We start from the raw sequence: 27,187 nt of genomic DNA, 5'->3' as shown, positions 1-27,187 counted from the left end.
GGAAATCCAGATTCACTTAACGACAGTATTACTAATTTAACAACTGCAGAGATTCACTTAACAAATGTGGCAAGAAAAATCATAAAATGGACCAAAACTCACTTAACAAATTTCTCATTTAGCAATATAAAGTTTGGGCTCAATTATGGTCATAGGTCAAGGACTACCTATACAAGAACAATTAAAAAGTGAGTCTAAATGCATGCATATATATATTAAAAGGACTAGGAGTGGCATGATAGCAGTAGTCCAGTATTGGAGGGAATGCCACAAAGAAGAGGGAGTCAACTTATTTTCCAAAGGGAGGACAAGAAACAATGGATGGAAACTAGTCAAGGAGAGAAGCAACCTAGAAATAAGGAGAAATTTCCTGACAGTGAGAACAATTACCCAGTGGAACAGCTTGCCTTCAGAAGTTGTAGATTTTTACTGGAGGTTTTTACCGTAAGAAAAGACTGGACAGCCACCTATCTGAAAGGGTATAGGATCTCCTGCTTGAGCAGAAGGTTGGACTAGAAGACCTCCAAGGTCTCTTCCAGCTCTATTCTGATTGCAGATTACCTCTGATCATTAGAGAAAAATCAGCGTTGGGACATTTGCTGTATTGGACAGTATAGAATACTGATAGGACTATTTGACTTATCTGTCCTAACCTTTTCTGAGAATCACAAGTCTGCAAGAACCCATCCACTAAAACACAGGCTGCTGTGTTTTGCAGTCATTATAGTAAATAGCTACACTGATAAGTGCAGCCATTTGTCAGAATTTGCATCTTAAAACGGATCCAGTTTTGAAAAGATTGACTGCTGGTCTAATCTAGAGTCCAATATGGACTGGATGCAGTCTGTTATTAAACCTGCATTTGCTATTAGACCTGCATTTGGCTTTTACACATTAAAAGATCCATTGAGGATCTGTTCAGGTCTACCTAGGACAGTGCTGGCGAACCTATGGCACGCGTGCCAGAGGCGGCACTCAGAGCCCTCTCTGTGGGCACGCGTGCCGTGCCCCGGAGATTGCAAGGGACTGGCCCCTGCCACCCTGGCCCCACCCACCAAGTTTATCATGACCACCGTGGCCACGGACACCCAGCACCCGGTGATAAATAAGTGGGTTTTGGGTTGCAGTTTGGGCACTGGGTCCCTAAAAGGTTCACCATCACTGACCTAGGAACTTGTGTGCTTTAGAGAATAGAGTTTCATTTTCTATGATAGTTGCTACATTTTCCTTCATCAAGTAAATTATTTTTAAAAAAATATTTTCCATTCTCTTCCCTCCCTCCCTCCCCCTCCCCAGTTGATGCCATTTGCTGCTTTAAAAAAGAAACCCTATACACCAGATCTGGGCATTATATGGCCCCCAAGCCACATCCAGCCCTTTGGCTGTCCCTGTCCAGCCCTCATGAATTGCTTTTATTTTGAAGACGACTGCTATATAGCTACATCCCTTGCATATCTACACCCCTTCATAGCCCTTTTGGTTCAGCCTTCCACAACAGTGCCAGTTTATAATGTGATCCATTGGGAAAATTAATTGCTCATTTTTGCTCTACACATTTTATGCATCTAATTCAGCCCTTGCTGCATTGGTATCCAATGAAAGTTGAATGTTACAGAGCCACCATGATTCCAATGAGGAGACCCCATTTTTATTTATGTATTGATACATTTATATGCTGCCCATCTCACCGATAAGGCGACTCTTATTTCCCCTCCAAATGTAATATATAGCTTGACCTTCAGAATGCAACCAATATTGCTTTAAACCATCTTTCAGGGAACATGTCTGCTATTTCTGATACGGTGCTGCGTTCTGTGATTGCTGCTGAATCATATAGGAGAGTCTAAATAAGAATTGATAAATACTTATGGTGAAATGCTCCTTAATGCATAACTTTACCCCGTTCCAACTACTTGTGCTCAAAATAGTGCTCATAGCAATATAGTCTTTGTGTTTTTAAAATAGTTCAAACAGGAACTATTCAAACAGGAAATGGCTGTGTTCTTTGGACAAGAGAGAAAGCAGCTACTGGTACTCAAAAAAGAACATTGTGATGCTAAAACTGCATGTTAATTGTTCTTGCAAAAAAAAAAGGCCTTATTAGCTATAATCTGTAGTAAAACATGAAGGACTTTGCAGATTACTCTTCCTGAATTCTGGGTCATTATATTTAGGTCTGAAGAAAAAGATGTGTATTTGAGATTTATCACAGTGCTACAATTAATGTATAGATTAATGTATAGAAGTGATCTTTTGCTTTCCTCTGTGCCCCATCCATTGGCATGCAGTATTCCATAAAGAAATGTACTTCTTCCTCTCGCCCCTCACCCCAATATATCTCTTCAGTTTCCTTTTCTTCTTCTTCTCTTCAGTTCTTGATTCACTGTGAAGGCACGAGGTTTACCGAGCAAAAACATGAAATCAGCATGCAAGTGGCTGAAGCTAAAGGCTTGCCAAAGCTCAAATATCACCTCCTCCCGCGAACCAAAGGATTTACAATCACTGCTCAATGTTTGAGAAATGTAGGTAAGGAATGACATACCCAACGCATCTAAGACACCATTTTAAATGTTTGTAATCAGATGTATGTTTTAGTTAAACTGGCATCTGGCAATGAAGCAAGCTGACATCAACTCTTTGATTGCCGTGTTCTGAAAAATAGCCCTGTTGGTGGATGATGATATCTAAACAGTGTTCTCTTCCTTTAAGTCTTTCTTCAAGTCTCACTAATCATGTTTAGGCAGACATATCTTGATTAATTGAGGTGTAGGATTTAGCCACATATACTGTAGCTCCCAAGTTCTTAATTCCCTCCTTTGCAGCAGGAGAAAACAAGCTATGTCAGTGCCTCTTAATAATTACAATTTTCTGCTTTGTTCATTCAACAAGCTGTAGTTAGCAAGTTTGGGACCCACTAGAATTCAAAAGCTCAGTTTGAGAACCTTCTTCAGCTGAAGTAGACTCCCATAATGTGCACCAGGGATGGTTGGGTTGACATCTGAACCAGTCTATTAAAAAAACTAAAGTTGCCTTTTTATGGCTGGATTAGACTTTGAACTTCTGCTGTATCTTCTTGGAACACAACAAAATATGGCCATGCTTTCACAGTCTTTTTTTAAGCCTTGTTTGTATTTATTATTTTTATTTTTATTTTTCCTCTTAACTGCCAAAGCTCTTCATTTTGATAAACTGAGCTTATATCGTGTTCACAAGTTCATGATGTGTTTTGAAACCTCTGACAGCCATCACCCTGCTTTAATGTGTCCTATTGTACAGTTTCAGCTGTATATGATTCTACACTGAACTTCAGAAATAACGAAAATCCAACTCTGCTGGGAATTTTACATGGGAAGAAATACCATGCAGATTTACATGTAAGGCAAGTACCTTTCCCCTTTCTTAACATGTGTAAAGGGTATAGTGCAGGGTAGGCAACCTTGGCTCTTTCATGACTCGTGGACTTCAACTCCCAGAATTCCTGAGCCAGCATGGTATAGTGTAATAGTAACCCAAAAGGAGCTGTGATGAAACTGCCTCTAGTCCAGTGTTTCTCAACCTTGACCATTTTAAGGCATGTAGACTTCAACTCCCAGAATTCCACAGCCAGCATTGCTGGCTGTGGAATTCCGGGAGTTGAAGTCCACATGCCTTAAAATGGTCAAGGTTGAGAAACACTGCTCTAGTCTAAGGCATTTTGAATTGAGCTCTACCTATTTTTACATGAATAGAGCTTATTATTATAATATCTTTATATTAGGAGAGCCAGTTTGGTGTACTGATGCACCAAAGGCATCAAGCTAGAAACTGGGAGACTATGAGTTCTAGTCCTCTCAGGCCTAGGAAAAAGGCAATGGCAAGCCACTTCTGAAAATCCTTGCCAAGAAAACCAGGCATTCTCCAAAAATTGGATATGATTGAATGGAAGGCAAAAAAAAAAAAAGCTTTATATTGAAACTCTAATAACTTCTATTTTTTCAACAACAACAACAACAACAATAATAATAATAATTCCAGTCTGAACATCTAGCTGACTGTGCAATGAATAATAATAATAATAATAATAATAATAATAATAATAATAATAATAATAATAATAATAATAATAAAGTTGGAAGGGACCTTGGAGGTCATCTAGTCCAACCCCCTGCTCAGGCAGGAAACCCTATACCAGGGGTGTCAAACTGCCGGCCCACGGATGCATCATGCCGAAACTGCGGCTAACCCATTACCGACAAAGAAAAAAAAGTCGAGGTACGTCGCAATATGTCACGTGACGTTGCGAGTTTGACACTCCTGCCCTATATCATTTCAGACAAATGGCTGTCCAGTCTCTTCTTATAAACTTCCAGTGTAGGAGCATTCACAACTTCTGGAGACAGGTTGTTCCACTGGTTAATTGTTCTAACTGTCAGGAAATTTTTCTTTAGTTCTAAGTTGCTTCTCTCTTTGGTTAGTTTCCATCCGTTGTTTCTTTGTCTTGCCTTCAGGTGCTTTGGAGAAAAATCTTGTTGCTTATGTTTCACCATAAATAAAAGTAAGCAGGGTGATTGTATGGTTTGTTTTTAGTTGTTCTCTTCACCCTGTGCTCTCTTCTTCAATATTTCTAGACGTATTCCATTAGAGGAGGTTCCTGAAGGCGACCAGGAGTGTTCTGATTGGCTTTACAAACTCTATCAAGAAAAGGTGGGTTTATTATTTAACAATTCTTGGGATGATTAAGACTTGAGATGGTCCTCCATAACAGTCCCATGTAACCCCTTGGGAAAATTAATTGCCTGCTCCTGGTCTCACTGTTCAGTTGTTACAGATTTCCCATTCCTGAAATCAGAAAGTGGTTGCTTAATTTTCTTAAAGAGAAGAGCTGATTGAATCTGTAAATTTTGCAAATGAAGAAATGGCAATTTGGTGGGTGGAGGAATAATGAGTTCAAAAGCATCAGGTTTATTTCTTCTGCGGTACCTCCCTAGAGGGACAGAAGCACCAGAAATAGGGAGAGAAATCCCACTTCCTGCTTGCGGCAATGAATTTAGGAGATAACCAGCTCTTCCCCTTATTGTTCCAACTAGGATACCTTCCAAGAAGAATACTACAGGACAGGAAGCTATCCAGGGACCCCCATAGTGCTTCCTCGGCGGTCATGGCCTCTCCTGAATTGGCTTTTCTGGGCCTTGTTGCTACTCTACCCTTTGTTCAAGCTGCTCATCAACATGATTAGCAGTGGCTCATACCTGACACTTGCCACTTTAGCCTTTGTCTTGATTGCAGGTGAGTTGTTTCCAGCCCCAAGGCTGCATCTGTGAGAAAGGTCCTCTTTTACAATCCCACCTAAAACTCTTGCCCTCAGCATCTAATGTGGACAGATGAATTTGAGTGGGAGGAGTAAGGTTGGCTTTAGTAACCTCAATTTAATTCTGAAGACAGAGGAGAATTTGGTGAGCTAAAATTTCACCGGGCCTACAAATTACTTGGTTGGGGTTTTTTTTAAAGTTTATATAAGTATGTTGGACCTGGCCTAGGAAATACTGAAGAAAAAAGGCAGAAAAGAATTGTTTAAAGCTAGCAGATTTTCAGATGTGTGGCTTATTTTTTTCTCAGATCCATCTATCTTTATTTTTTTCTGTTTCTGTCATTTTTTTTCTTTCTTAAAAAAAAAAAATCCTGATGGTGCTGAGAGTGCCTCGGGGTGCCTGGCTTTTACTCCCTGAGATGAATGGAATAGAGGACAATGGGAGGTCCACTGCCTCTGAAGCTGGGGAGCCTGGATTGGGGGGTGATCTTGCCTTTGGGGATGGGGAAGGCCATTTCTCCCTATGCCCATTATGTATGGTGGCAGACAGGGAGCAGGCTGCACTTGGGAGTTTATAGGTCCATTGCCTTATTCTAGTTTCATGTTCCTGTTCCTTGAATCTATGTGATGGCCCTGGGGGATGAAGAGATACTGCCTAAGAAACAACCAAACAAGAGAGGGGGGAGCCCCAGTGGCTTAATGGTCAGAGAAGGAAACTTAGGAAGAACCCATCCTACTTGATCAGTTGCTTAGGTGGCAGCGGGAAAGATAAACCTTTAGACTTGCAGGATGATGTTAATATAGCCTTTCAATAAAATAGAATTAGCTCATCTAATTGTGCTTCCTGTCTGATTTACCAGGGAGGGTTGACATCAATCTTGCAAGTCTGGCGGTACAGATTTTCCACTGCCACTTTTAAGTGTTTGATCAATTCTCTGCTGAGTCACTCATGCCTTAATCACCTCTTACTGTAATGTGTTCTACATGGGGCTGCCCATGAAGAGTATCTGGAAGCTTCAGCTGGGACAAAATGCAATGGCACAGGAAGTTATAATTACCTCTAGAAGATCATACGTTATATCTCTGTTCCATGAGCTGCATTGGTTGCCAGATTATTTCTGGGTCCAGTTCAAGGTGCTGGTTTTGAGCCTGAAAACCACTCATGGTATGGGGCTGGGTTGCTTGAGGGGCCTTGTCTCCAAAATTACCTCTACCTGTCCCATCATCTGGCAGAAGATGCATGCTGTGGATCCCTTCTGTAATGAAACTACACATGTAAGTCCCAGGAGACATGCCTACTCTGCCATGGCCCTACCTTATGGAACATTCTTCCCTCAAAATTAATTAGCCTCATCCTTTTTGACATTCCTGAAGGCCCTCAAGATTTGGTTATATTATGAGGCCTAGGACTCCTATGGAGCTTGAGATATGCTTGGATGGCTCCGTTGTTAAGATGGCCCTTTTTTATTCTCTCTCTGCCTAGGGGTTTGTGTATTTGTTTTTTATACTATTTATTTCTTAATATAGTTTTTTTCACATCTGTGGGTTTTTTTATCTTGTGTTTTTAATACATAGTTGTGCACTGTCAAGAATCGCTTCTGATGAGATGGGCGACTATATACAGATTTGATTAATTAATTAGTTATGCTTAAGAACTGATCTTGCTCTACTTTATTTTATAGCCAAATTGGTATAAACTGAAAGTGCCTCAGCCATTGTCTAGCAAGAGTATATATTGTTTTATTGTTCCCATGAAATTCTGGTGGAGCATGTATTATCATAGATGGGCAATTGGTTCTGATGATGCTAGTTTTCCATCAAGTAACACCTATGTTTCCGAGCAATGTTGAATAAGAAATGGTAGGACTATATCAGTTCAAAAGCAGCAAGTGTATGAGGGCAAATTTGGGCAAGTTCTCATTTCCAAATTATCTAGAAGATGGTCTTGAAATCCTCCACTTTGTGTTCTCTTTATTGTCCTTCCCTCTAGAGCAGTGTTTCGCAACCCTCCTATTCTGAGAATTTTGGGAACTGAGAGCCACACATCCTAAAGTTATTAACACTGAGAAACATTGCTCTCTGTATAGGCTATAGGTTTCTCAAAGTCTCTTTGCCCAAAGTAGGAGGACTATCATTATGGAAGACTTACCTCTCACTTCACTGCCTCTTGCTCAGCTTAATGATCAAATGTGCACTTTAGGAAATTCTACAAAGTACTGAGTTAGGAATAAATGATGGACAATCTGAAACTGCAGCAAAATATATATATTTTTTATTATGTGTGGAATTCATCGTTGATCATCAGAGCTATTGGATAGCGCTACTAATTAAAGCAAACATGTCTATTCAGGTTCATGTCCAAGTCTGAAATAAAGAGTTGGCTACTTTAATTAGTAATAAAGTTCTGTGCTTCTGTCAGGTCCCCAGCAGTTCTTCCAAATAATGCACTTATTGATTGAGGCATTTAAAATTTAGCTTGAATGCTATATGCCAAATATTAGACATAGTTGATTTCTGTGTCAGTTATAGAACTGAATGAGTAATTAGAGTGGATGGAAGAAAACTGAAGAAGGGCCTTCAGAATCATGCTATGGTTTTGCTGATGTCATTGGTTTACAGTTCTTCCCATTTTTTTTCTCTAGGTCTGTTTTATTTCTATGGCATGGCAATATATTAATAATGAATATCTTTGGTTTATCTCATGAAGTCAACCATTGCAAATATCCATTTCTAGGTAATATAATGGGATTTGGCACTAACCTGACAATATTTTCTATAGCCCAAATTTTCTTTTTCCAGATTAAGAGGCAGAAGGGGGCATTACAATAATTTGGGGTTGTCAGAGAAAAAAGATTATCAAGGTTGTTCTCTCTAGCTTATATAATTTGGCCCCTTCAAACTCTACTGTGATTTCTGTACATAGTTTTACACCTGACTAAAAGACAGAAAGGACTGCATCAAAGTAACCTACATTCTGCAGCAGCTTTATACATTGACCAGTTTATGCCTATGTATTTAGGATGCAGAGATAGTGTTAGCTGTGTATTATTTTTGTCATTGGTTTATTTGATCAAGGTTAAAATAATTTGTTATCTCTGGTGACCCTAAATGGACTTTTGCTGATCATGACTGAACAAGGCGGCTTTAAGAAATTGTTTATAGATAAGAGGTGGAATATGGGAAGAAGATTGTTATATTTAAGAGAAGTTGATAAGATGATAAATTATTAAAATTGTTTATACTTATGATGCAGGGGAGATTTCTTTATATATTTTCTTTTTCTTTACTATATTTTTCTTCTTCTTTTTTCTTTTCTGTGCTATTTTTTTAGTTGTATTAGTTTTTATATTTTTAATTGCAATTTTTAATAAAGTTTCTGTCTTTATTAGACAACCTAACATGCACTTGCTTTTTAAGGATAAGTGGAACCAGGATCAGATCTCTCATTTCTGCAAAATACATATCACTATGTTCATATGTAGAGTGTAGAATAAATATATGTTTTCTCCCTACAGGTAGTTCCTGAAAATTGAACCGGTGTTCACCACTTAAGGTGTTTGGAATAAGAAATGGCAGATGTTAATGTGAGCTAGTACAGAAGAATACTTGCAGGCAGGGAGGGCTTAGTTACATACAATTATTTGCCCCCCCCCCAAAAAATGTATTGTGGGTATGTTAAATGGGATTAGTCAACTCAGTTGCTACAAGCGTATGCCACAGCTCTAAGGATTGTCTGCTCATCATACTACATAACTAGGGTCTTGAGCCACATGTTCAAGGCAAGGAATTTGGATGACACTTTCATCAAAACAGGTGCACTATTAGTCAGCTTCAGTCTGACTAACTAAAATGAATCAGCTCTTGTATATGGAAATAAGAGAAAAGATAGTTTTGCACCATATTTGTTCCATGACACAGAGGTGTTGTGATTATTATTGTATCTCTCCAAAGGTTACACCCTCTTCGCCCCCTTCCATTAAGAGATGGAGCAGAAATTCTTACATTTTTGATGCAACTTTGCATTAGCAGTGAAACTTTGATTGCTTCCTGAACTATCTATCAGAAAGAGCTTTGCTCTTTTTTAAAGAAGGAAATCATGATGTTGGTTTTGAATATTTAATGGTAAGAGGAACTTAAAATGTTATGAAATGTTTCCAGCATAAACATTTAACAGACAAGAGAATGAGCTGATCTTTAAAAATAAACATAGAAAATAATGAGAGATTAAAACTGCATGACCACAATTACTGTATGGCTAATGTAATGGAAGAGGCTGCACCCACTGATTTTTGTGATGGAAAGGATATTAAGAATATTATTTATTTCATAATCACCCAGGCTAAATTTTAAGATTGATTTCTTAAAACAGAGAACTTCACATTTGAAAAGAAAATTGTTGTGGGTTACAGTGAAGCATCACAACAATTAGGACTCTGGTTGCATGTATGGCTGCATGTTTCTTGCATGCAGTTTATTTGTAACTGTCATAAAAATGTTGACTTTAAACTGTCAAGCAAGTACAGATTTTAATCACTGAATCTTTGCCCCTAGCACAAATATCATAATAAATATAAAAGCTATTTTATGTGAACTAGCTGAGTCTGCTGCAAAATAAACACAGAAATGTCATAGCCAGTTAACAAATACTTTAATTTCAGTAGAAATTATTACTGTTTGGAGAGCTGGAAATATCTAGCTACTTATTCATACCATACAGAAATGTGTATCATGGTAGTAAATCTGGTTACAATAATCTAGCATTGTCAAACCCATTTATTACAAATTTCTGCTGACTTTCCTTATTTAATTCCAAGCAGCTCTTTGAAAAATATTTTTCTCATCATAAATACTACTCCAGGTTAATTGCTTTTTAGACTACATTTTTAATGTTCCTCATGTTCCATAATTTTGTTATGGAACATGATGGAAACAATTAGAAAAGGATAAATAGCAAATGTTATCACCAGTCTTCTTGTCCCAAAAACAGAGACATTATTTGCTAAACTAAATGAGCATTAGACAACTTTATCCATGGTGGATGGGAATATTTTAATATAAACTATTATATTATATAATTAATAAATACTGAATACATTCCACAGATTATTAATAAACCTGTTGAATGTTATCACCGTCAATTACTATCCAATAGAATGTCAGGTGAATCTTTAAAATTGGAATTAATTTGAAGATAGAATAGAAGAAGTAATTTTAAGAAATGAACTTTTTCACATATATGTAGCATTATTTCAGTTCTGCAACCCAAATTATTTTCTGAAACTATGACCACTTAGATAAAACTGTTAGCACAGTGTGAAAGACGCTTTTGTAACAATGTTTTAAACAGAGGTGCAAAATACTGTTGCACTCTCTTGAAGCAGCAATGTACACACGTTGGTACATTTTTCTATGTTCAATATAAGGAAACCATCTTTAATGCACATGCATCCCAAAGTAGCCTTTAAGTCCAGATGTTGAATTATAGCATGGTAGTTGGTTAAAATATAATCTTATCTTAGACTTATCTCTCATTTGGTTCTTCTGGAAGAGTGATTTGCATAAGCTATTTGAATTCCAGAAATTCAGTTTTGAAAAATGACCTTGCTTCGTGTAGCCAAACGTTGAATAAAGTTGGACTGGACCTCATTATGGTCTTTAGGTATTACTTTCTTGTGACAGTGGACTATGCGACATGCTGCCCTAATGAAGGGCATTTATCGTTTAGTAAGGAGGTATTGGTTTGAGCACGTACTTTATATCAAGACCATTTGAAGGCTGAGGTTAACAGTGATATTAAATAAAGTCCTGCATAGATAAATGTTATCTTGTTTCTGCTTTTACCAATTTGTATCACTCCACTTAATAGTATCTAGCAGAATAGTGGCCATTTGAGAGATCCGGTGTGGTGTAGTGGTTAAGATGTTGACTCAGATTAGGACAAGGAGATCTAGATGCAAAGACCTTCCTCAGCCACAGCAGTTCGTCAGATCAATCTTTTGCTCTTGTACAATCCTACCTCTCTCACCATGTAAGGAATGAGTGGGATACGTGTCCAGCTCCCAAAGGAAAGACAGGATATAAATCTAACACATTTGCATTGCTACTGTGACCAACAAATGTTTTGGTTTCTTAGGGCCTTCTTTGCTATTGTGTCGGTAGATTTTCAATTTGAGCTCTTCTAGATGATTTGCTAGGTTCAAAAAGTAGATTGGGGGGCGGAGCTTGTAAAGTTGCTTTTTGTACATTAATAGAAGTTACTCCTCTCTTCAGCTACAGAGGCATTATGATGAATTTAACCATGGGGGGAGGGGATGGGGGTGAGTAGGGAGTCCTTGCCTGCAGGTTTATATTCTAAAAAATGTGACAAAGAGAGCTTGGGATGTCAAAATAATAGTATGCAATAATCAGTTGGAAAAAATACAGGAAGATTATCTTGATGAACATTATACAAAGGTACTTTGGAATATACAGGGGTGCATACATAGCACTTACCTGCAACTTCTTAAAATGAGTGTATGTCTTTTTGCCTTGGGTCATTGCTACAACTATACGGGGCAGCTGTGCAATCTGGATAAAGGACACGGTTGTGGATGCTATGCTACTGTCTCATGCACCGTGAAGCATCTTCTTGTCTTTCAACCTGGAGTGCTGCACAACTGTAGTAAACATGGAGTGTTTCAAAAGGATTTACAAGAAACCATCCAGCAGAGGGAGTACTTGGTCAATTAGAAGAGTTAAGATAATGATTCTTTATTCATGTCAGAAACACCTTCAAATTGTAGACATACGATGTTCAACACTGAGCATGTAAAATGTATTAAATAGGTCATAGAAATATACCAGTAGTATATAAAATAAATAGGATTAAAACTAAGTGACATTCACCCAATATTGGGCTACTACATCAACAGCATTTTCTTTCACCAGCATGAGATTTTCTTCTGTACATGTTGAAGGGTATCCTATGCACTGTAGACATGTGAAATGGATTGTTCTTCGGCACATTCACATAAAATATCCTCTATAGGGAAGCCCCATATATAATTGATTGAAGTCTCTGAATGATGCAGTGCTAGTGGCTGCTATCACAACATCAAATGTATTTGTTTCCTCTGATGCTTATTTTCAATAGTTTTCATTTTCCGGGTGATTGCCAGTATATTAGCCTTATTAAGCTGCTATTCAAAAATATTCCGATCTTGGTTGTTTTCTGGCAGACGTTTCATTGCCCACACTAGGTAATATCATCAGTGGTGAATTAAATGTCTGCCAAAAAAAGCCCCCAAAGATCTCTCATTTCAGCCATGAGCTACAGATGTTTTCCTTTATTAATACAGAATTCATCTAGTTCAGGGGTGTCAAACTGCCGGAATTGCATAGAAATTGGTAATATATTTAAAACATTTTGAGATGAGTTCTTTACCTTGCACTCCTGTCTCTCACACATAGTTTCTGTAAACTATTCCCTTCCCTTCCTTCTTCATCTGTTTGTAGCAAGAATTAAAATGGATTCTGGATTAGTAATGTAATTGAGTAGGAAGTATAACAGGCCTTTGCTTACTAACAGCAGTTGGGAGTGGAAACTTGTTACCGAGTGTCCTGGTCTCTTAAGCAAAATAATCTTGTGACTTAATCCCACTCTCACTTCCATCATTAAGCAAATCACCGTGGTCACTAAGTGAGACATCACATCTCACTTAATGACTTGTGATTCCACTTCTGTGTTCTCCCTTAAATCTGCTTGTTGGAAGCCAGTTGTGAAGCTTACAAATGGCAATTATCTGATGACAGGATGCTGTGATTGTTGTAAATAAGGGTTGCAAAGGATCCAAATGGTGATCACATGACTGTAGGATGTAATAGTGGCTGTAAATGGAAGGAGTGGTCACAGTTTTCCCCCCCAACCACTGTTAAATTGAAATGGCTATTTAACAAGGCAGTCAGTAAATTAGGACCACCAGCCTCAACACAATGTCTTTTATAAAAGTGCATGAGCATGCAGTTTCAACTGAATGGTGCACGTGTTCCTGTGCATGTGTTTCCTTTCTCTCTCTTTCTCTCTCCTCCTTTCTAGGCCTCTGCTAGGAGTCATACCTTGAAGAAGGCTAGAAGCCAGTAAGTGAAATTGTTGGAGCTGACCCAGGACTGAGTATCTCACTCAAGTCTATTAGAGTAACAGAGATGGGATGAGATATTGTGAAAACTGAACTTATAGTGCTACTTCTCTTGGTTATTACTGAGGTTCCAGTTAAACAGAAAACAATAATTTTTCCAATATTTTCCACCAAACCAAGTTGACTTGAAATAATATGAATTGCATGTAGAAGTTGAGACTAGTTGTTACAGTTTTATGTCGATCTAAAACTTTGCATGGACTTACCGCTATCACAGAGTACCTTTTCCATTTAGGACATGGCTTTAAAGGTCAGTAATAATCACAGAAAGCTGTCATCATATACAAGATCCATTTGGAAAGAAATGAAACAGCAGTCAAGTTCTGCACACAGAATGCTGTCCAGCCCAAGAAGTCATATATATAGTTTATGCAAAAGGTGTTATGTCACTTGTGGGATTACTTGCGCTTTGAGTTCTTATTTTTATGACCAATGTAGCTTTTAATTTTGCTCATTCAAAACTATTTTGATATAATGGGAATATTATATAACTTATATTTGTCAGATTCTTGGATTTCCCTAGCTGGAGTTGTTGAGTGTCTTCCAATGGTGTATTTGGTGGTTGGTTATTCTGCTTTGGAAGTGTGGTTATACGATTACTTAATAGCCTGTCACAAAACTATTAAGCTCAGATGAATCAGGCAACCTCAGTCTTTCTAATACCACAATGAATTTTCTGTTCATAGTCCATACTATTCTGTAGCAAGTGAATATATATTTAGGGTGGAGGAAATGATAACCGCATTTGTGCTCTCTGCAGAGAATATTTTATTGTATTTATTTATTGCTGCTATTGAATTTAAGTGCTGTCAAAACGCTTGGCAATTGTTTATGCTATTAGAAACATTGCTGCTACCATCACTGAGGGAGAAGAGTTTTAGAAGTTAACTCATAATATCCTTGCAGCTATACGATACAGAATTGTTTAACTAGGTTGGGGGAGGGTCATGCTTTTATAAGTCAGTTAAATATCAAGGGTTTTGTAGGGTTACAGGCTAATCACCACATTGACTGGAAGGAAGCCCTTTGATCTTCAGGAGACTTTTGAACGGCATATATAGCATTCTATATTTTAATGCCCCAAAACTAGCCAGTTGTAAGGGCCTGGGTCAAATGCATCATCAGTCTGGAATCCCTACACCCCTGTGAAAGAGACCCAAGGCCAGCCTCCCTTGAAGTCCATTGACTGTTATCTGGCACCAATTTGCCTTGAGCGTTAGTAGATCAGATTCTTGTATATAGGTTGCATGGGAAAAAAACATATAGCGCTTTCTGAACTCTGTCTTGGCTCCTGGTTTCTTGATACCACCAATAAGTCTTCATTAGAGAAATTTCTGTATTTTTTTAATCAATTAACACACACAAAGCATTTCCAGTAATATATATAATATAAATGATTTTAAATGAGCGATATAGCTTTAAAGAGATAAAATGGGCAGTACTGTACAGTAATCCGTCTGGTTGAACAAAGGATCTGATAATCAGCAGCGTGTGTTTTTGTGCCTATTTTTTCTCCTAGAATATTTTTAAAACTATAGAAGAAAAGCATTTATTTCTAGCATGATATCCCAAAGGCTGAATAATTCTCTTTCTTTGCATAACATGGCAAAGTACTAGCAGGGCAATATAAAGTTTGTATATGCCAGTGATGGCGAACCTTTTAGAGACCGAGTGCCCAAAAACTGGCTCCACCCCCCCTACCCGCCCCTATCCCCCCCCCGCCTGCCCACAGGACCATTCACCGCTTCCAGGGCCCAATCGCACAGGCAGCCCAGCAGCGCTATGGCGGCCACACCCTCTGCCCGCGCCCTGCAGCATCAACTGCATGATGGGATGTGAGAGCAGAGTCTGCCATGTCCTTGGCTGCGCTGCCATGTCCTTGGTTGCGCTGCTCCATGTGGGCCATGCTCGAGGGCGAGTCTCCTTCAGGGGGGCTGCTGGAGGGGGGGTCACGGGGGGAGGCAAGGCTGGGGCAACGGCACGTGTGCCCACAGAGAGGGCTCCGAGTGCCGCCTCTGGCACCCGTGCCATAGGTTCACCACCACTGGTATATGCTGTATATGCTATATATATGCAATATAAAGTTTGCAAGAGAATTTGCTAATAGTTTTCTCCTTACTTCTCTGTGTTTAACACCAGATATCCTTTTTTTAAAAATTTCAGTTTCAGTTGGTGTTCGATGGATGATAGCAGTAACAGAAATTAACAAAGGCTCAACTTACGGCAACCACGGACACAAGGAGAAGCAAAAATGAAATCTCCAGAGACTGCTTCATACCCAAAGGGAACAAGCTTGTGAACTGCTGTGCACATCTATCTTCAGACATGAAGACCAGGAATCTGCTAGAGAGAGCTCGTGCCTTCACTGAAGTCACCTCTCTTCTCTATTCATCTCTCCCCCCCCAACCCCCACCCTGCTCCAGCTGGCAACAAGAGTCAATAGTCTGCAATTCATTTTATTTTTTTCTATACTTTTTTATTATTCAGATTTTTCAGAGAAGCAGGGTTTTTTTTTAAACTAAGGAAGAGACAATATGCAAAGTATAGGAAGAAAGCAAATGAAGGAATTAATATTCTTTTTTTCTGAATAAATCTTTAATGGATTAAAATATGAAATAAAGTTTACTTTCCTACAAGATGACCAAAATGAGTATTTTATGTATTTAACTAAGAAAGTAAGAACTTCCTTACTTTGTTCTTTCTAGTCTGGTGGCGTGTTTCCCAATTGTGACCAACAAGCTGCCTCAGGAAAGCCCAGAGAGGCTTGTTATAGTCCAGTGTTTCTCAACCTTGACAATTTTAAGGCATGTGGACTTCAACTCCCAGAATTCCACAGCCAGCAATGCTGGCTGTGAAATTCTGGGAGTTGAAGTCCACATGCCTTAAAATTGTCAAGGTTGAGAAACACTGTTATAGTCTGTATTCCAAATGCATTTTAGATTTGTTTAGTTTCACTTCTAATCTATTTTTGTGGAAGTAATTGTTTTAACCAATAAGTGATTCTTGAATAGTACTTTCACTGAGCTACTTAGCACTATCCAAATATTTATCCTTTGGCCAGCCTGATAAAAATAGGAAGTCTTTCCCCTTAACATTTGTTTTCAGTTTGCAAAGAGACTTGTATTACCAGTTTGTTTTCAGTTCACTTCAGAAAGTGAAGTGAATGCAGTTAGTTCTCTTTTATTTTGCAATCCCATTTTTTTAAAATTTGCATTTGTTTATTTCCTTTGTGGACTTGGCTCCAGAGTACTCATTCTCAACCCTTTATTACATTTGGAAAGGTTTAACATTTCCAGTCATAATTACATATCCTAAAGTAATCTATTTCTTGCATTCTTCTACTGTAAAAACAATTTTGCTTTTTTGCTTTATTCTTTAATCATTATGAATCTATAAAAGACTGTCTCTTTACTCCCAAGATTTCAGTGAAGTTAAAAGCTGTCTGAAAGTCCATTTACAGAAATATCCACACAATGCAGTTATTCATACATCAACATTCCCAAGGAACTCAAAGCATTAGTGAAGTTATTTCTATAGAAACTCTTATTCACTAAAACTTATTTTCTATATGCACAGTATTATCTTTAATACTACTATCCAAATTAGATAGTAAATTATATGGCCCATCTTTTCTAGAATCCTCATTTAAAATTTAAATACAGGTGTTACATTGGCTGTATTCCTAGTATATGATATAATGATCATGAAAATTATATTAGAATATTGACAGTATCTCAGCTTGGATAGTACTCTGGCCTCTTTGATGTATAGATCTGCACTGCTACTATTATGTCTCCCTGTGGAATTTATCATATTCTAATAATATATTACACCAAACTCTAATGTAGATTATTTGGTTTAGGCCAAATAAATCTGCAAACTCTTGATATTTTAATTTGTAAACAAAGCTTTAGAGTTCTGTGGCTTAAGTAAAAATCCAACCTTTATACTACAATGGTTTGTTTAGCATTCTAAAATTCACTGTTTGAGGTAGACTGTTTTTAGTAGTTAACGGTGTATCCAACATCCCAACCATTTAAAAATACTCTTGTGAATCCCTTAGCAAGGACCAAATCCAAGCTAACAGCCACCCTCTTACTTTTGAAAGGGAAAATTATCAGGACCACAAGAATTTAACTGATATATTTGGCAGAATGAGACTTTTAGCAGACAACTGGATAGTTGAAACCTTTCATCAAAACTGTTTAATTTTTTCTGAAGCTTCAATCCTGCTTTACCTCTTCTGACTGCTTTGATTTATAGCAGACTCCAAGCAACAGGTCTTTCTGGTTAGCTTGCCCTTTTATTTAGCTCAGTTGCTTTCAACATGTCTGTTACCATTAATCCAGTGGACCTGTACGCAGGTAAGTTCATTCCTGATATACAGGCAGTCCTCAACTTACAACAGTTCATTTGACCGTTCAGTTACAATGGCACTGGAAAAAAGGACTTACGATTGTTTTTCACACTCAGGGCCACTGCAGCTTCTCCATGGTCATGTTATCAAAACGACTGACTCATATTTATGATGGTTGCAGTGTCCCAGGGTCATGTGATCACCCTTTGCAACCTTCTGACAAGCAAAGTCAGTGGTGAGGAAGCCAGATTCACTAAACAGGTGTGTTACTAACTTAACTGCAGTGATTCACTTAACAACTGTGACAAGAAAGGTCATAAAGCTCACTTAACTGTCTCTCTTAGCAACAGAAATTTGGGGTTCAATTGTAGTCGTAAGTCAAGGGCTACTTGTGGTATGGAGAAATTCAAGATAATGTATTAAAATTCCCTCATTCAGCTTCCCCTTTCCATTATGCTGAACAAGTGATTTCCAAAACACTTCGCTTTACTGCTGCATTCAATCCATCACTTATCCATCTATTACTCTAACAGACTTATGATTCCCCACCTTTATATTTACTGCTTTTCAAAGTTTACTTGGAAAAAAAAAATCTCTTGTTGAACTTTTGTTTTCCATGGATAATAATGATCGGAATACCAACTGGATCCTCCTGGCCAGTGTCGTTTATGATGTATTTCTTGGAAATAGAAACTTCCTTCCTTGCACAGCAGGATTACTTTATTTTAAAGGCTGTCTCATTCCTGCTTAATTTCTTTCAACTTCTGAAACCACATGAAATACAAAAAGGCCCGACTATAATTTAAGCAAAATTTAAACATTTAGTGCTTCATTGACAAGCATCGCTTTCAGTCTAAAAAAGTGAACTGACCTAGATGCCATGTTTTAATCAACTTTTAACCCATACGTTATCGTGATATCCAAATGCCAAGGAAGATATATAGCTTGATTGTTGCTAAAATAGCAGTGTACTTAGATGTGAAATTGTAAATGTACTTTTCAACACACCATTAACGAAATAGAGGGGTGCTGAGAAATCAGGGCTAAATATAAGCATATGATATCAATGGAGATGCATGCATGTGTCTTTATAAAAGAATTGCAACTATGGATATTGTACAGGGAGACGCCACATCTGATTTAAACAAGTAGAGGAGTTAAAAAGCGAGGATTAAAATTTGGCCATTCAGTCTGTGTAAGAGAACTGCGAACATTATGTTTAAGCCCTTATAACGGTAGCCAAATGTGCACGAATTGAATTGGAATCTTCTTTGCTAGACTTTTGCTTTGAAAATCACATGCAATTTAGCTATTCTTGGCTGATAACCACTTTTCTCTATCAGATGAATTTCCTTTGTTCAAGGAAATGAACCACTGAACTATTTAAAGGAATTATTTATAGAAGCTTCATTACACTTGCAACTCTGAATTTTGGTTTGGGGGGGGGGGGGAAGAACTACCATAGCAGTAATAGGGAGTTAAAACCACAGCCTGATATGTTACTGAAGTCTATAATTGCAGGTGAATGACATAACTGATTCCTACATTAGTTACATCTGAAGATCTGGATTCACTCTTGAATTAAGCTTTAGTGGCAAGATATAAGCATAACTGTGAGCAATAGTAAGGGCTACTTACCTTCCCAGAAATTTTAAAATCCCTATCCAAACTATAGCTCAAATAAGCTACACAAGTGCAACTAAGACGCCTGATGATGATAAAGCCATTTAAGTATCAGCTTCAGCAACAAAATAGGAAACCAAGAACTTCCTAAAATAAACCATTTATTGAGAAAAAGCTTTTAAATTTCTTCAATCAACGTCTGCATAACGAATCAAGCTGGCCAATAAAAAACAGAAACAAAAAAACAGAAAAATAGAAGTTCACAGTCAGTGCACTCAACAAACAGGAGATTAAAAATAAGGTTCAGAATGCCTGATATAACACTAACTTTGTTTTTGAACCTAAAAGTTCAAAAATCCTACATATTAACATTACAGTTCTCAGTCATCTGAGAAACAGAGAAAGGACAAAAATAAGGTCATGGTCCATTATACAGTAGTAATGGCACTTTCACTGAAACATGCAGCTTCTTTAAACTCATGGGGCTGCCAGGGGAACAACAGGTGCCAAGGGAAACAAACAGCAGCAGCAGTAAAAGTGACGCCTGTCACTTGTGCAGTCTTCAGTCATGTTAGGCCTTGAGTCATATCCTGTGTCTCAACACAGTCCAAATGTAAATATTACATATAGTAGTGATTCAAAAATACTTCACCCGAATACAGGCAACCATGTGCATAGCTTCATTCTTCATCTGTGCACACCTGGGTGGTAACGAGAGAACGGACAATTAGCCCTATTAGGCTTTTCTTTTAAAGGTATGATGCTGTTGGACAGTGTTTCCCAACCGTGGCCATTTCTGGGTGTGAGGACTTCAACTCCCAGAATTCCACTGCCGGCATGGCCACCAGTTAAGAAATCTGGCAGTTGAAGTCTACAGGTATTAAAGTTGCCAAGGTTGGACACCCTTGGACTGAGCCAAATGTTGCACTTTGGAATCATGCTGACTGGGATTCAAGCTAATGCCCTTCGTGCCATCACCTGTCCTCCTCCAGCATCTTATGGCCGCTGAGCATATCTGGTTAGAATTAGGATACTTTTATTTTGCTTTAAAGATGCTTAGCCCGGCAGCAAAACTGTAGGCTCCCCTAAGTCTGCCCCTACCTCCTTTTGGTGCACTATTCATTGTCCCAAAGGCACACAAAGCCTAATCATTTAGAAGTTGCCAATAGGGGAAAACTCTGAAAATACAAGCAATGTCTTTATCTCCCAGTTAAGTTGGGGGTTACGTATTTATGCTGAATGAATTATGCTGTTCCAGTTCTTCTGATGACTCTAAAAGAAGAAAAATGTGCAGTAATTGCTTATGAAGACTAGAACTAAAATCCACAAGCTCTTTTTAATTTAAACAGGTACACTTACGTTCTAAAGAATAAGATCCACAGAGTTACTATCAAGAATAGCCAAGCTTAACTAACCTTGACAAATGAATGATCGAGGAGCTGGCTAGCTGTCCATCTCATCTTTGGATCACTCTCCAGGCAATGAGAAAGGAAATCTTTTCCTTCTGGACTTATCCTTTCAGGAATCGGGGGCTTATGACCCATTCCTACCCTATACATGATCTGAAAATTATGCTCAAATTCATGCCAGGGTCTCTGTAACAAAATAGAAGTAATCCAGGTTGAGAAACTGAATTTTCTCACTGTCTAGACACATAGTGGTAAGTTAGTTGCTGCATTTCTTCTTTGATAACAATAAGCTCTGATAAGTCTAATGAGTATGAAGATTCATAATCACATGGGGTGGGGGGCAATTCCAATCAGTGGGCAAGATTTAGCTATCTCTCTATTCCATTAATACATTTAAGAATCAAGCAATGCACCAAACAATATTCCCAAGCAGTTCTCATACTGGTTAGACTCTATTTACAATGTTGGCTTATCTGAAATCTGGAAACTAACTTACTCCCTATTTGGAGATAGCAGAAATCTGTGCAGACTTCTCTGAGATCTTCAAATAGGCTCCAAAAGATAAATGAACTAAATGATGTCGCAAGGACAAGATTCATTCATACTTCAACTTTAATAAATAGGTTCTATGCAGTTGAATCAGTTCTTTCTATTAAGCTTAGGAAAGTACACTCAGGATTTCAGTCAAAATTAATTCTTCTCTTGCCAGTGGCTTTTAACTGAGCAAAGTTCAACTTATTTAATATCCCAGAAATCCAATAATGGCATGCTTTAGATCATCCACAAGGCATCCTCAGTAACTAAATTGAGTGAACATCATATAGCAGGTGTCCCCAACCCCCGGTCCATGGATCAGCACCGGTCTGCAGCATGCCAGCAAGCGGGCCGCACAAATAGGCAAAGCTCCATCCTCAAAACCACACACCCCCTGGTCTGCAGAAAAACCTTTCTCCATGGCACCGGTCCCTGGTGCCCAAAAGGTGGGCGACCTCTGTCATATAGGAGACTTACCTTCCCTGTGACCATTTCAATCACAACGCATCCAAGGCTCCAGATGTCTGCTGCTCGTCCATGGCCTTCTCCTTTAGCTCTAGTAATCACTTCAGGAGCCATGTATGCTTTGAAACAACACACAGGATCACATCAGTTTATGCAACAAAAGGAACAGAAGGCTTCTCAACAAAGGGATTTGTCTGAGAAACCAAAGCTCGATCGGTAGTAAGCTACCCATCTCTGCTGCCATGTTTTTAAGTACAAAGTACAATCTTCGGTTATTCTATGTGAATTTAAGGTAGACATTATTGCTTATTTTAGAAACATTTTCACAAATTTTATTTTGCCTTTCCAAAATACGTTCTCTTTAAGAAAGAGCTACAGGTGTCCCACTCACTCTAGTGCAAGAGAAATATTTTCACACAGTTTTGTATCCCTACTAGGACTAGTACAAAGCTAGAAGTTAATTATAAAACAGTTGCACGCCCCTATAAAAATCGCTTTGCATAATATCAAAAATAACAGATAATATTGATGAGCGCTTTACTGATCTGCAGAGTTTGGACAATTGCGACAATGCAACCCGAAGATTTTATTTTTGATTTAGATTTACAGATCTGTACTGACACTGAAATTCCAGAAGGTGGCAGGACTTAAGCAATCTTGATCAACCTGGAAAACCTAAACAGTAGCTAAACTAGTACAGGTAGTCCTTGACTTACAACAGTTCCTTTAATGACCGTTCGAAGTTACAACAGCCCTGAAAAAAATGACTTAAAAATGACATCTTTCACACTTATGTCTAGTGCGGCATCCCTATGGTCATGTGATTTACATTCGGATTTTGACAACTGGTTCATATTTATGACGGCTGCAGTGTCCCAGGGTCATGTGACCACCCTTTTGTGACCTTCTGACAAGCAAAGTCAATGGGAAAGCCAGATTCACGGTGTTACTAATTTAACAACTGCGGTGATTCACTTAACAACGGTGGCAAGAAAAATCGTAAAATGGGGCAAAACTCACTTAACAAATTTCTTACTTAACAACATAGGTTTGGGGCTCAATTGTGGTCTTAAGTCAAGGACTAGCTGTCCTTGGAATGGAGGACAGGTGCTTTGTTGAAGATTAGAACTTACATTCTCATAATAAAATAAGATATGAAATCAACAGCATACAGTAGAGCAGGGCTTTTCAACCTTTTCACCCATTGTACCACTTTTAGGAGATAGCAATATCCGAGTACCACCAGTCGCCTAGCAAAGTGTCAAAAACTTGATGACCAACACTTACAACAGTTCGCTTAGTGACTGTTCAAAGTTACAATGGCACTGAAAAAAGTGCCCCCCAAGCCACAGCCGAGAAAGACACCTGCCTGCCCACCCGGCGGCGCTCTTCCTCCTGTCCGAGGTTTTCATTGTTGTGAGCATTTCTGTTGAGGATTGGCAGCGGGGGTGGGGTGGGGTGGTGTTTGGTTTTTATTCCCCCATCTGCTGGGTGGTTGCAGCAGGTTTTGGTCACTCCACATGACCCTGGGACACTGTGACCGTCATAAATATGAATCAGTTGCCAAGCATCTGAATGTAAATCACAAGACCCTGGAGATGCTGATTGGCGCTTCTTCTGGGCTCAGCAGAAGCGCCAGGATCAGCGCCGAGCTCCAGCTGGAGCCTGGTGCTGATCCTGGCACTTCCGCTGAGCCCTGACAGCCCTGCAGCTCCAGCCATCTCTCGCTCAGGCTTGTGAGGTGCTGCCACCGGTTCAGCTCATTCCCCTCCCCTGCTACCACTTTTCTAGGATGGTCGCGTGCCATCTGCAAGGTGCCAATGTAGCACAGGTGGTACCCGTACCACTGGTTGAAAAGCCTTGCAGTAGAGAATCTCAATGGCTACTAGATGGTGTTATATGCATAGATTTCGTTGTATGTTTTTCCTTACCGGCAGTTCCCAGAGTACTATTCACCTCCCCAGGCATTGTCTGGGTGTTATTCTTTAATTTTACGGAGCAGCCAAAATCTCCCAGCTTTATCAATCCTGATGATGTAAGAAAGATGTTTGCTCCTAAAAGCCAAAATAAACAAACAAACAAACAAACAAACAGATAAATAAATAAGATCTCACAATTAAACACTAGAGAAGATTTTAGATCCAAATTGTTACAGTACAATCAAGCTGTAAGTGTACATGCATTATAAATATCTGGACAGTTAATATTCCTGCTCACAAATTCCTATAAATATCCTGCATGCAATCGAGGATGGGCGATACACACATTTCCTTTGATTCATTTATCCCAGGGGTAGTCAACCTTGGCTCTTTTATGACTCGTGGACTTCAACTCCCAGAATTCCTGAGCCAGCACAGCTGGCTCAGGAATTCTGGGAGTTGAAGTCCACGAGTCATAAAAGAGCCAAGGTTGACTACCCCTGATTTATCCAAATCTTATTTCTGACCCAGCATTCCTGCATTCTCCAAATAAAAGATGGGGACTTTAATTATGTATCCCTTTCAAGATCTCTTAAGCACGAGGAAGAATTCGGGAAGAAAAACTGTCATTAAGTTTGCATAATTCCTGATCCCACAAGGCTAATAGCAGTTGTTCCTATTTTTCTTCTCCAGCTTGAGCTCTGAAAGGGAGGAAGAGCTTCCATCTGCAGGATGCTTCCTCAGTGCATTGCTATGGAAACTGAAAATGGTCTTCAAGAGAGGGAGAAGCAGAAATGGAGCAGCATAAATCGTTATTCAGGAAATCATTATTCAGGCGGGTCTGTCTCACTGCTTAAGCTACCTTGCTCAATAGTAGTAACTGTGAGAGGGACCTCGGAGTCCTAGTGGACAATCACTTAAATATGAGCCAGCAGTGTGCTGCAGCTGCCCAAAAAGCCAACGCGGTACTGGGCTGCATTAACAGGGGGATAGAATCAAGATCACATGAAGTATTAATGCCACTTTACAATGCCTTAGTAAGGCCACACTTGGAATACTGCATCCAGTTTTGGTCACCACGATGTAAAAAAGATGTTGAGACTCTAGAAAGAGTACAGAGAAGAACAACAAAGATGATTAGGGGACTGGAGGCTAAAACATATAAGGAACGGCTGCTGGAATTGGGTATGTCTAGTTTAACGAAGAGAAGGAAGAAGGGAGACATGATAGCAGTGTTCCAATATCTCAGGGGCTGCCATAAAGAAGAGGGTGTCAAGCTATTCTCCAAGGCACCTGAAGGCAGGACGAGAAGCAACGGATGGAAACTAATCAAGGAGAGAAGCAACCTAGAACTGAGGAGAAACTTCCTGACAGTTAGAACAATTAATCAGTGGAACAACCTGCCTCCAGAAGCGGTGAATGCTCCAACACTGGAAGTCTTTAAGAAGAGACTGGACAGCCATTTGTCTGAAATGGTGTAGGGTTTCCTGCCTGATCAGGGGGTTGGACTCGATGACCTCCAAAGTCCCTTCCAACTTTATTAATTATTATTATTATTATTATTATTATTATTATTATTATTATTATTATTATTATTATTATTATTATTATTATTATTATTATTATTATTATTATTATTATTATTATTATTATTAAATCTGCAAACGTGAGAAAGGAATGTTTAGGCCAATCCTTGGATCATGATGAATTACATTTAAAACCCAGCTGGAATGGCAACTTGACTTTCAAATGGTGAAAAACAACCATTAACATCCTGTGGTCAAGCATAATTGCCTGCTGCTTCTATTCTCTAAACAATCTCCCAAACATCAGCATGTAATATTTTCTTTTACATATGCTGATGCAATTATTGTTGTAACAAGTGTCCCCATTTGTGTCTTGATAAGTCCAAAGGCATCCTTCAGATTCAGTGGAAAGTGTCAGAATTTTCTGTTCTCTTCATTTATAAATACTGATCACAACTGTGAAAGATACAATCAGCCATACATTCTGGCTGGCAAGCAAGCAAACTCTCTTAAAACATCCAACTGTGGAGCAGAGGAACTGGGAAAGGCTGAAAATAATGCAACATGTTATTTGAAGTGATTTGTTTCTAAAATGCGTATCTGTTACACTTGGCTTTAAAGAAAAATCTGTTGAGCAGTCCAAAGTAGAAGAGAAATCTAAATAAATTACTACCTTTAATATCTCGATGCACTATACCATGTTCGTGCAACACATTGATGGCTGTTGTGATCTGCTTTGTGTAGAGTCTAATAACATGCTCTTGGAGGCCCAGCCTCGACACTTCTTCCAGCGTTCCCTCGTCACAATACTCCATAAAGATATACATTTCTTCCTGTAATTGAGGTGCAAAGAGTTTTAATTGGACATCCTCACTAGATAGAAAGCAGCTCTTTATTCATAGGCATGGTCCAATAAGCCCTGAATGTGAAATATGAGAGCTACTTTGGTGTAGTGGTTAAAGATACTAGGTTACAAGCCAGGAGACCAGGAGTTCTAGTACTCCATTAGACACAGAAGCTTCCCAGTTGCTCACTCGCAACCCCAGACAAGGCAAAACTGTGCTCTACCCACAAACAGTTAGCTGGTTACACTCCATAACCTTAATGGGTATTCATTGCATTTTGGAAGTTTTACTTAGCAATCACACACCCTATATTAGGGTGTGCGACAGAGTCCAAATCCTTTTTTGCCAACAGTCCATTGTGCGTACAGTAGGAAAGAGGACAAATCTTTGCTGTGATGAGCAACAAACATGGCTGCAGCAAATTACTCATATAATTCATATAATTTACTAAATGTCTAACTATAATAAGGGAAATACGGTTTTACATGCTTTTTACTGTTGTGCTTTGTTCTTTCTCAAAGATAGTAGCCTTTCTTTCTTTCTTTTTTTTACAAATTTCAGCCAAAGGTAGAAAAGAGAATCAAGTCTACTCCATCAGCTACCCTAAGAAAAGAGGCCTCTCTCCTACTTTTACCCATTTGAAACAGAGCTAGTTTTTCAGGCTATGCAAAGTCTTTTTGATAATTAAAAGAGGGACTAATGTTGAAGGTAAATTTTCTCTTTTCCCTTCCCTGTCTCCTTTTCCTTGCACGTAATTTCATTACATTTTTAAGACAACAGGTAGATGATGAACATCTTCTAGCACAGTGGTTCTCAACCTTTTTAATGCCGCGACCCCAACCGGTCGTAAGTCGAGGACTACCCAACCGGTCGTAAGTGGAGGACTTTCCCTGCCCGGGAGCGCTGCGCATGCGTGGTTCCGCCCCCTGCGCCGGCCGAGGCGTAGCTGGCAAGCGGCAGAGACGGAGCAGGCCGACCACCAGCTGGCCCAGCCCAAGGGAGGTAAGGCACCCGCCGGAAAAGGGGGAAAAAATGGCGGACAAAAAAA

At 38.9% G+C, this 27,187-nt stretch overlaps 2 protein-coding genes across 2 annotated transcripts in view; one reads left to right on the top strand and one right to left on the bottom strand.

Moving 5' to 3' along the window:
* The window catches only part of AGPAT4 (1-acylglycerol-3-phosphate O-acyltransferase 4), a 42,557-nt gene extending 26,693 nt beyond the window's left edge, over positions 1-15,864 (top strand). The window contains exons 5-9 of the mRNA XM_015824394.1: positions 2,373-2,526; positions 3,277-3,379; positions 4,608-4,683; positions 5,067-5,265; positions 15,625-15,864. Of these exons, the coding sequence (XP_015679880.1) occupies positions 2,373-2,526; positions 3,277-3,379; positions 4,608-4,683; positions 5,067-5,265; positions 15,625-15,716 (624 nt within the window). The 3' untranslated portion in view covers positions 15,717-15,864. The remainder of the gene's footprint in view (positions 1-2,372; positions 2,527-3,276; positions 3,380-4,607; positions 4,684-5,066; positions 5,266-15,624) is intronic.
* A 3,721-nt stretch (positions 15,865-19,585) lies between these two features.
* LOC107295100 (mitogen-activated protein kinase kinase kinase 4) overlaps positions 19,586-27,187 on the bottom strand; it is a gene marked incomplete at its 5' end in the record, with an annotated part of 19,644 nt that continues 12,042 nt past the window's right edge. Inside the window, 5 exons of the mRNA XM_015824393.1 lie at positions 19,586-20,142; positions 20,857-21,036; positions 21,862-21,968; positions 23,781-23,903; positions 25,968-26,127. Coding sequence (XP_015679879.1) covers positions 20,122-20,142; positions 20,857-21,036; positions 21,862-21,968; positions 23,781-23,903; positions 25,968-26,127 — 591 coding nt within the window. The remainder of the gene's footprint in view (positions 20,143-20,856; positions 21,037-21,861; positions 21,969-23,780; positions 23,904-25,967; positions 26,128-27,187) is intronic.

The sequence above is a fragment of the Protobothrops mucrosquamatus genome, unplaced genomic scaffold (assembly GCF_001527695.2).
Source record: "Protobothrops mucrosquamatus isolate PMUCROS unplaced genomic scaffold, P.Mucros_1.0 scaffold2219, whole genome shotgun sequence".
In the NCBI taxonomy this organism is placed as follows: Eukaryota; Metazoa; Chordata; class Lepidosauria; order Squamata; family Viperidae; genus Protobothrops; species Protobothrops mucrosquamatus.
This window is presented reverse-complemented; position numbering and strand designations above follow the sequence as displayed.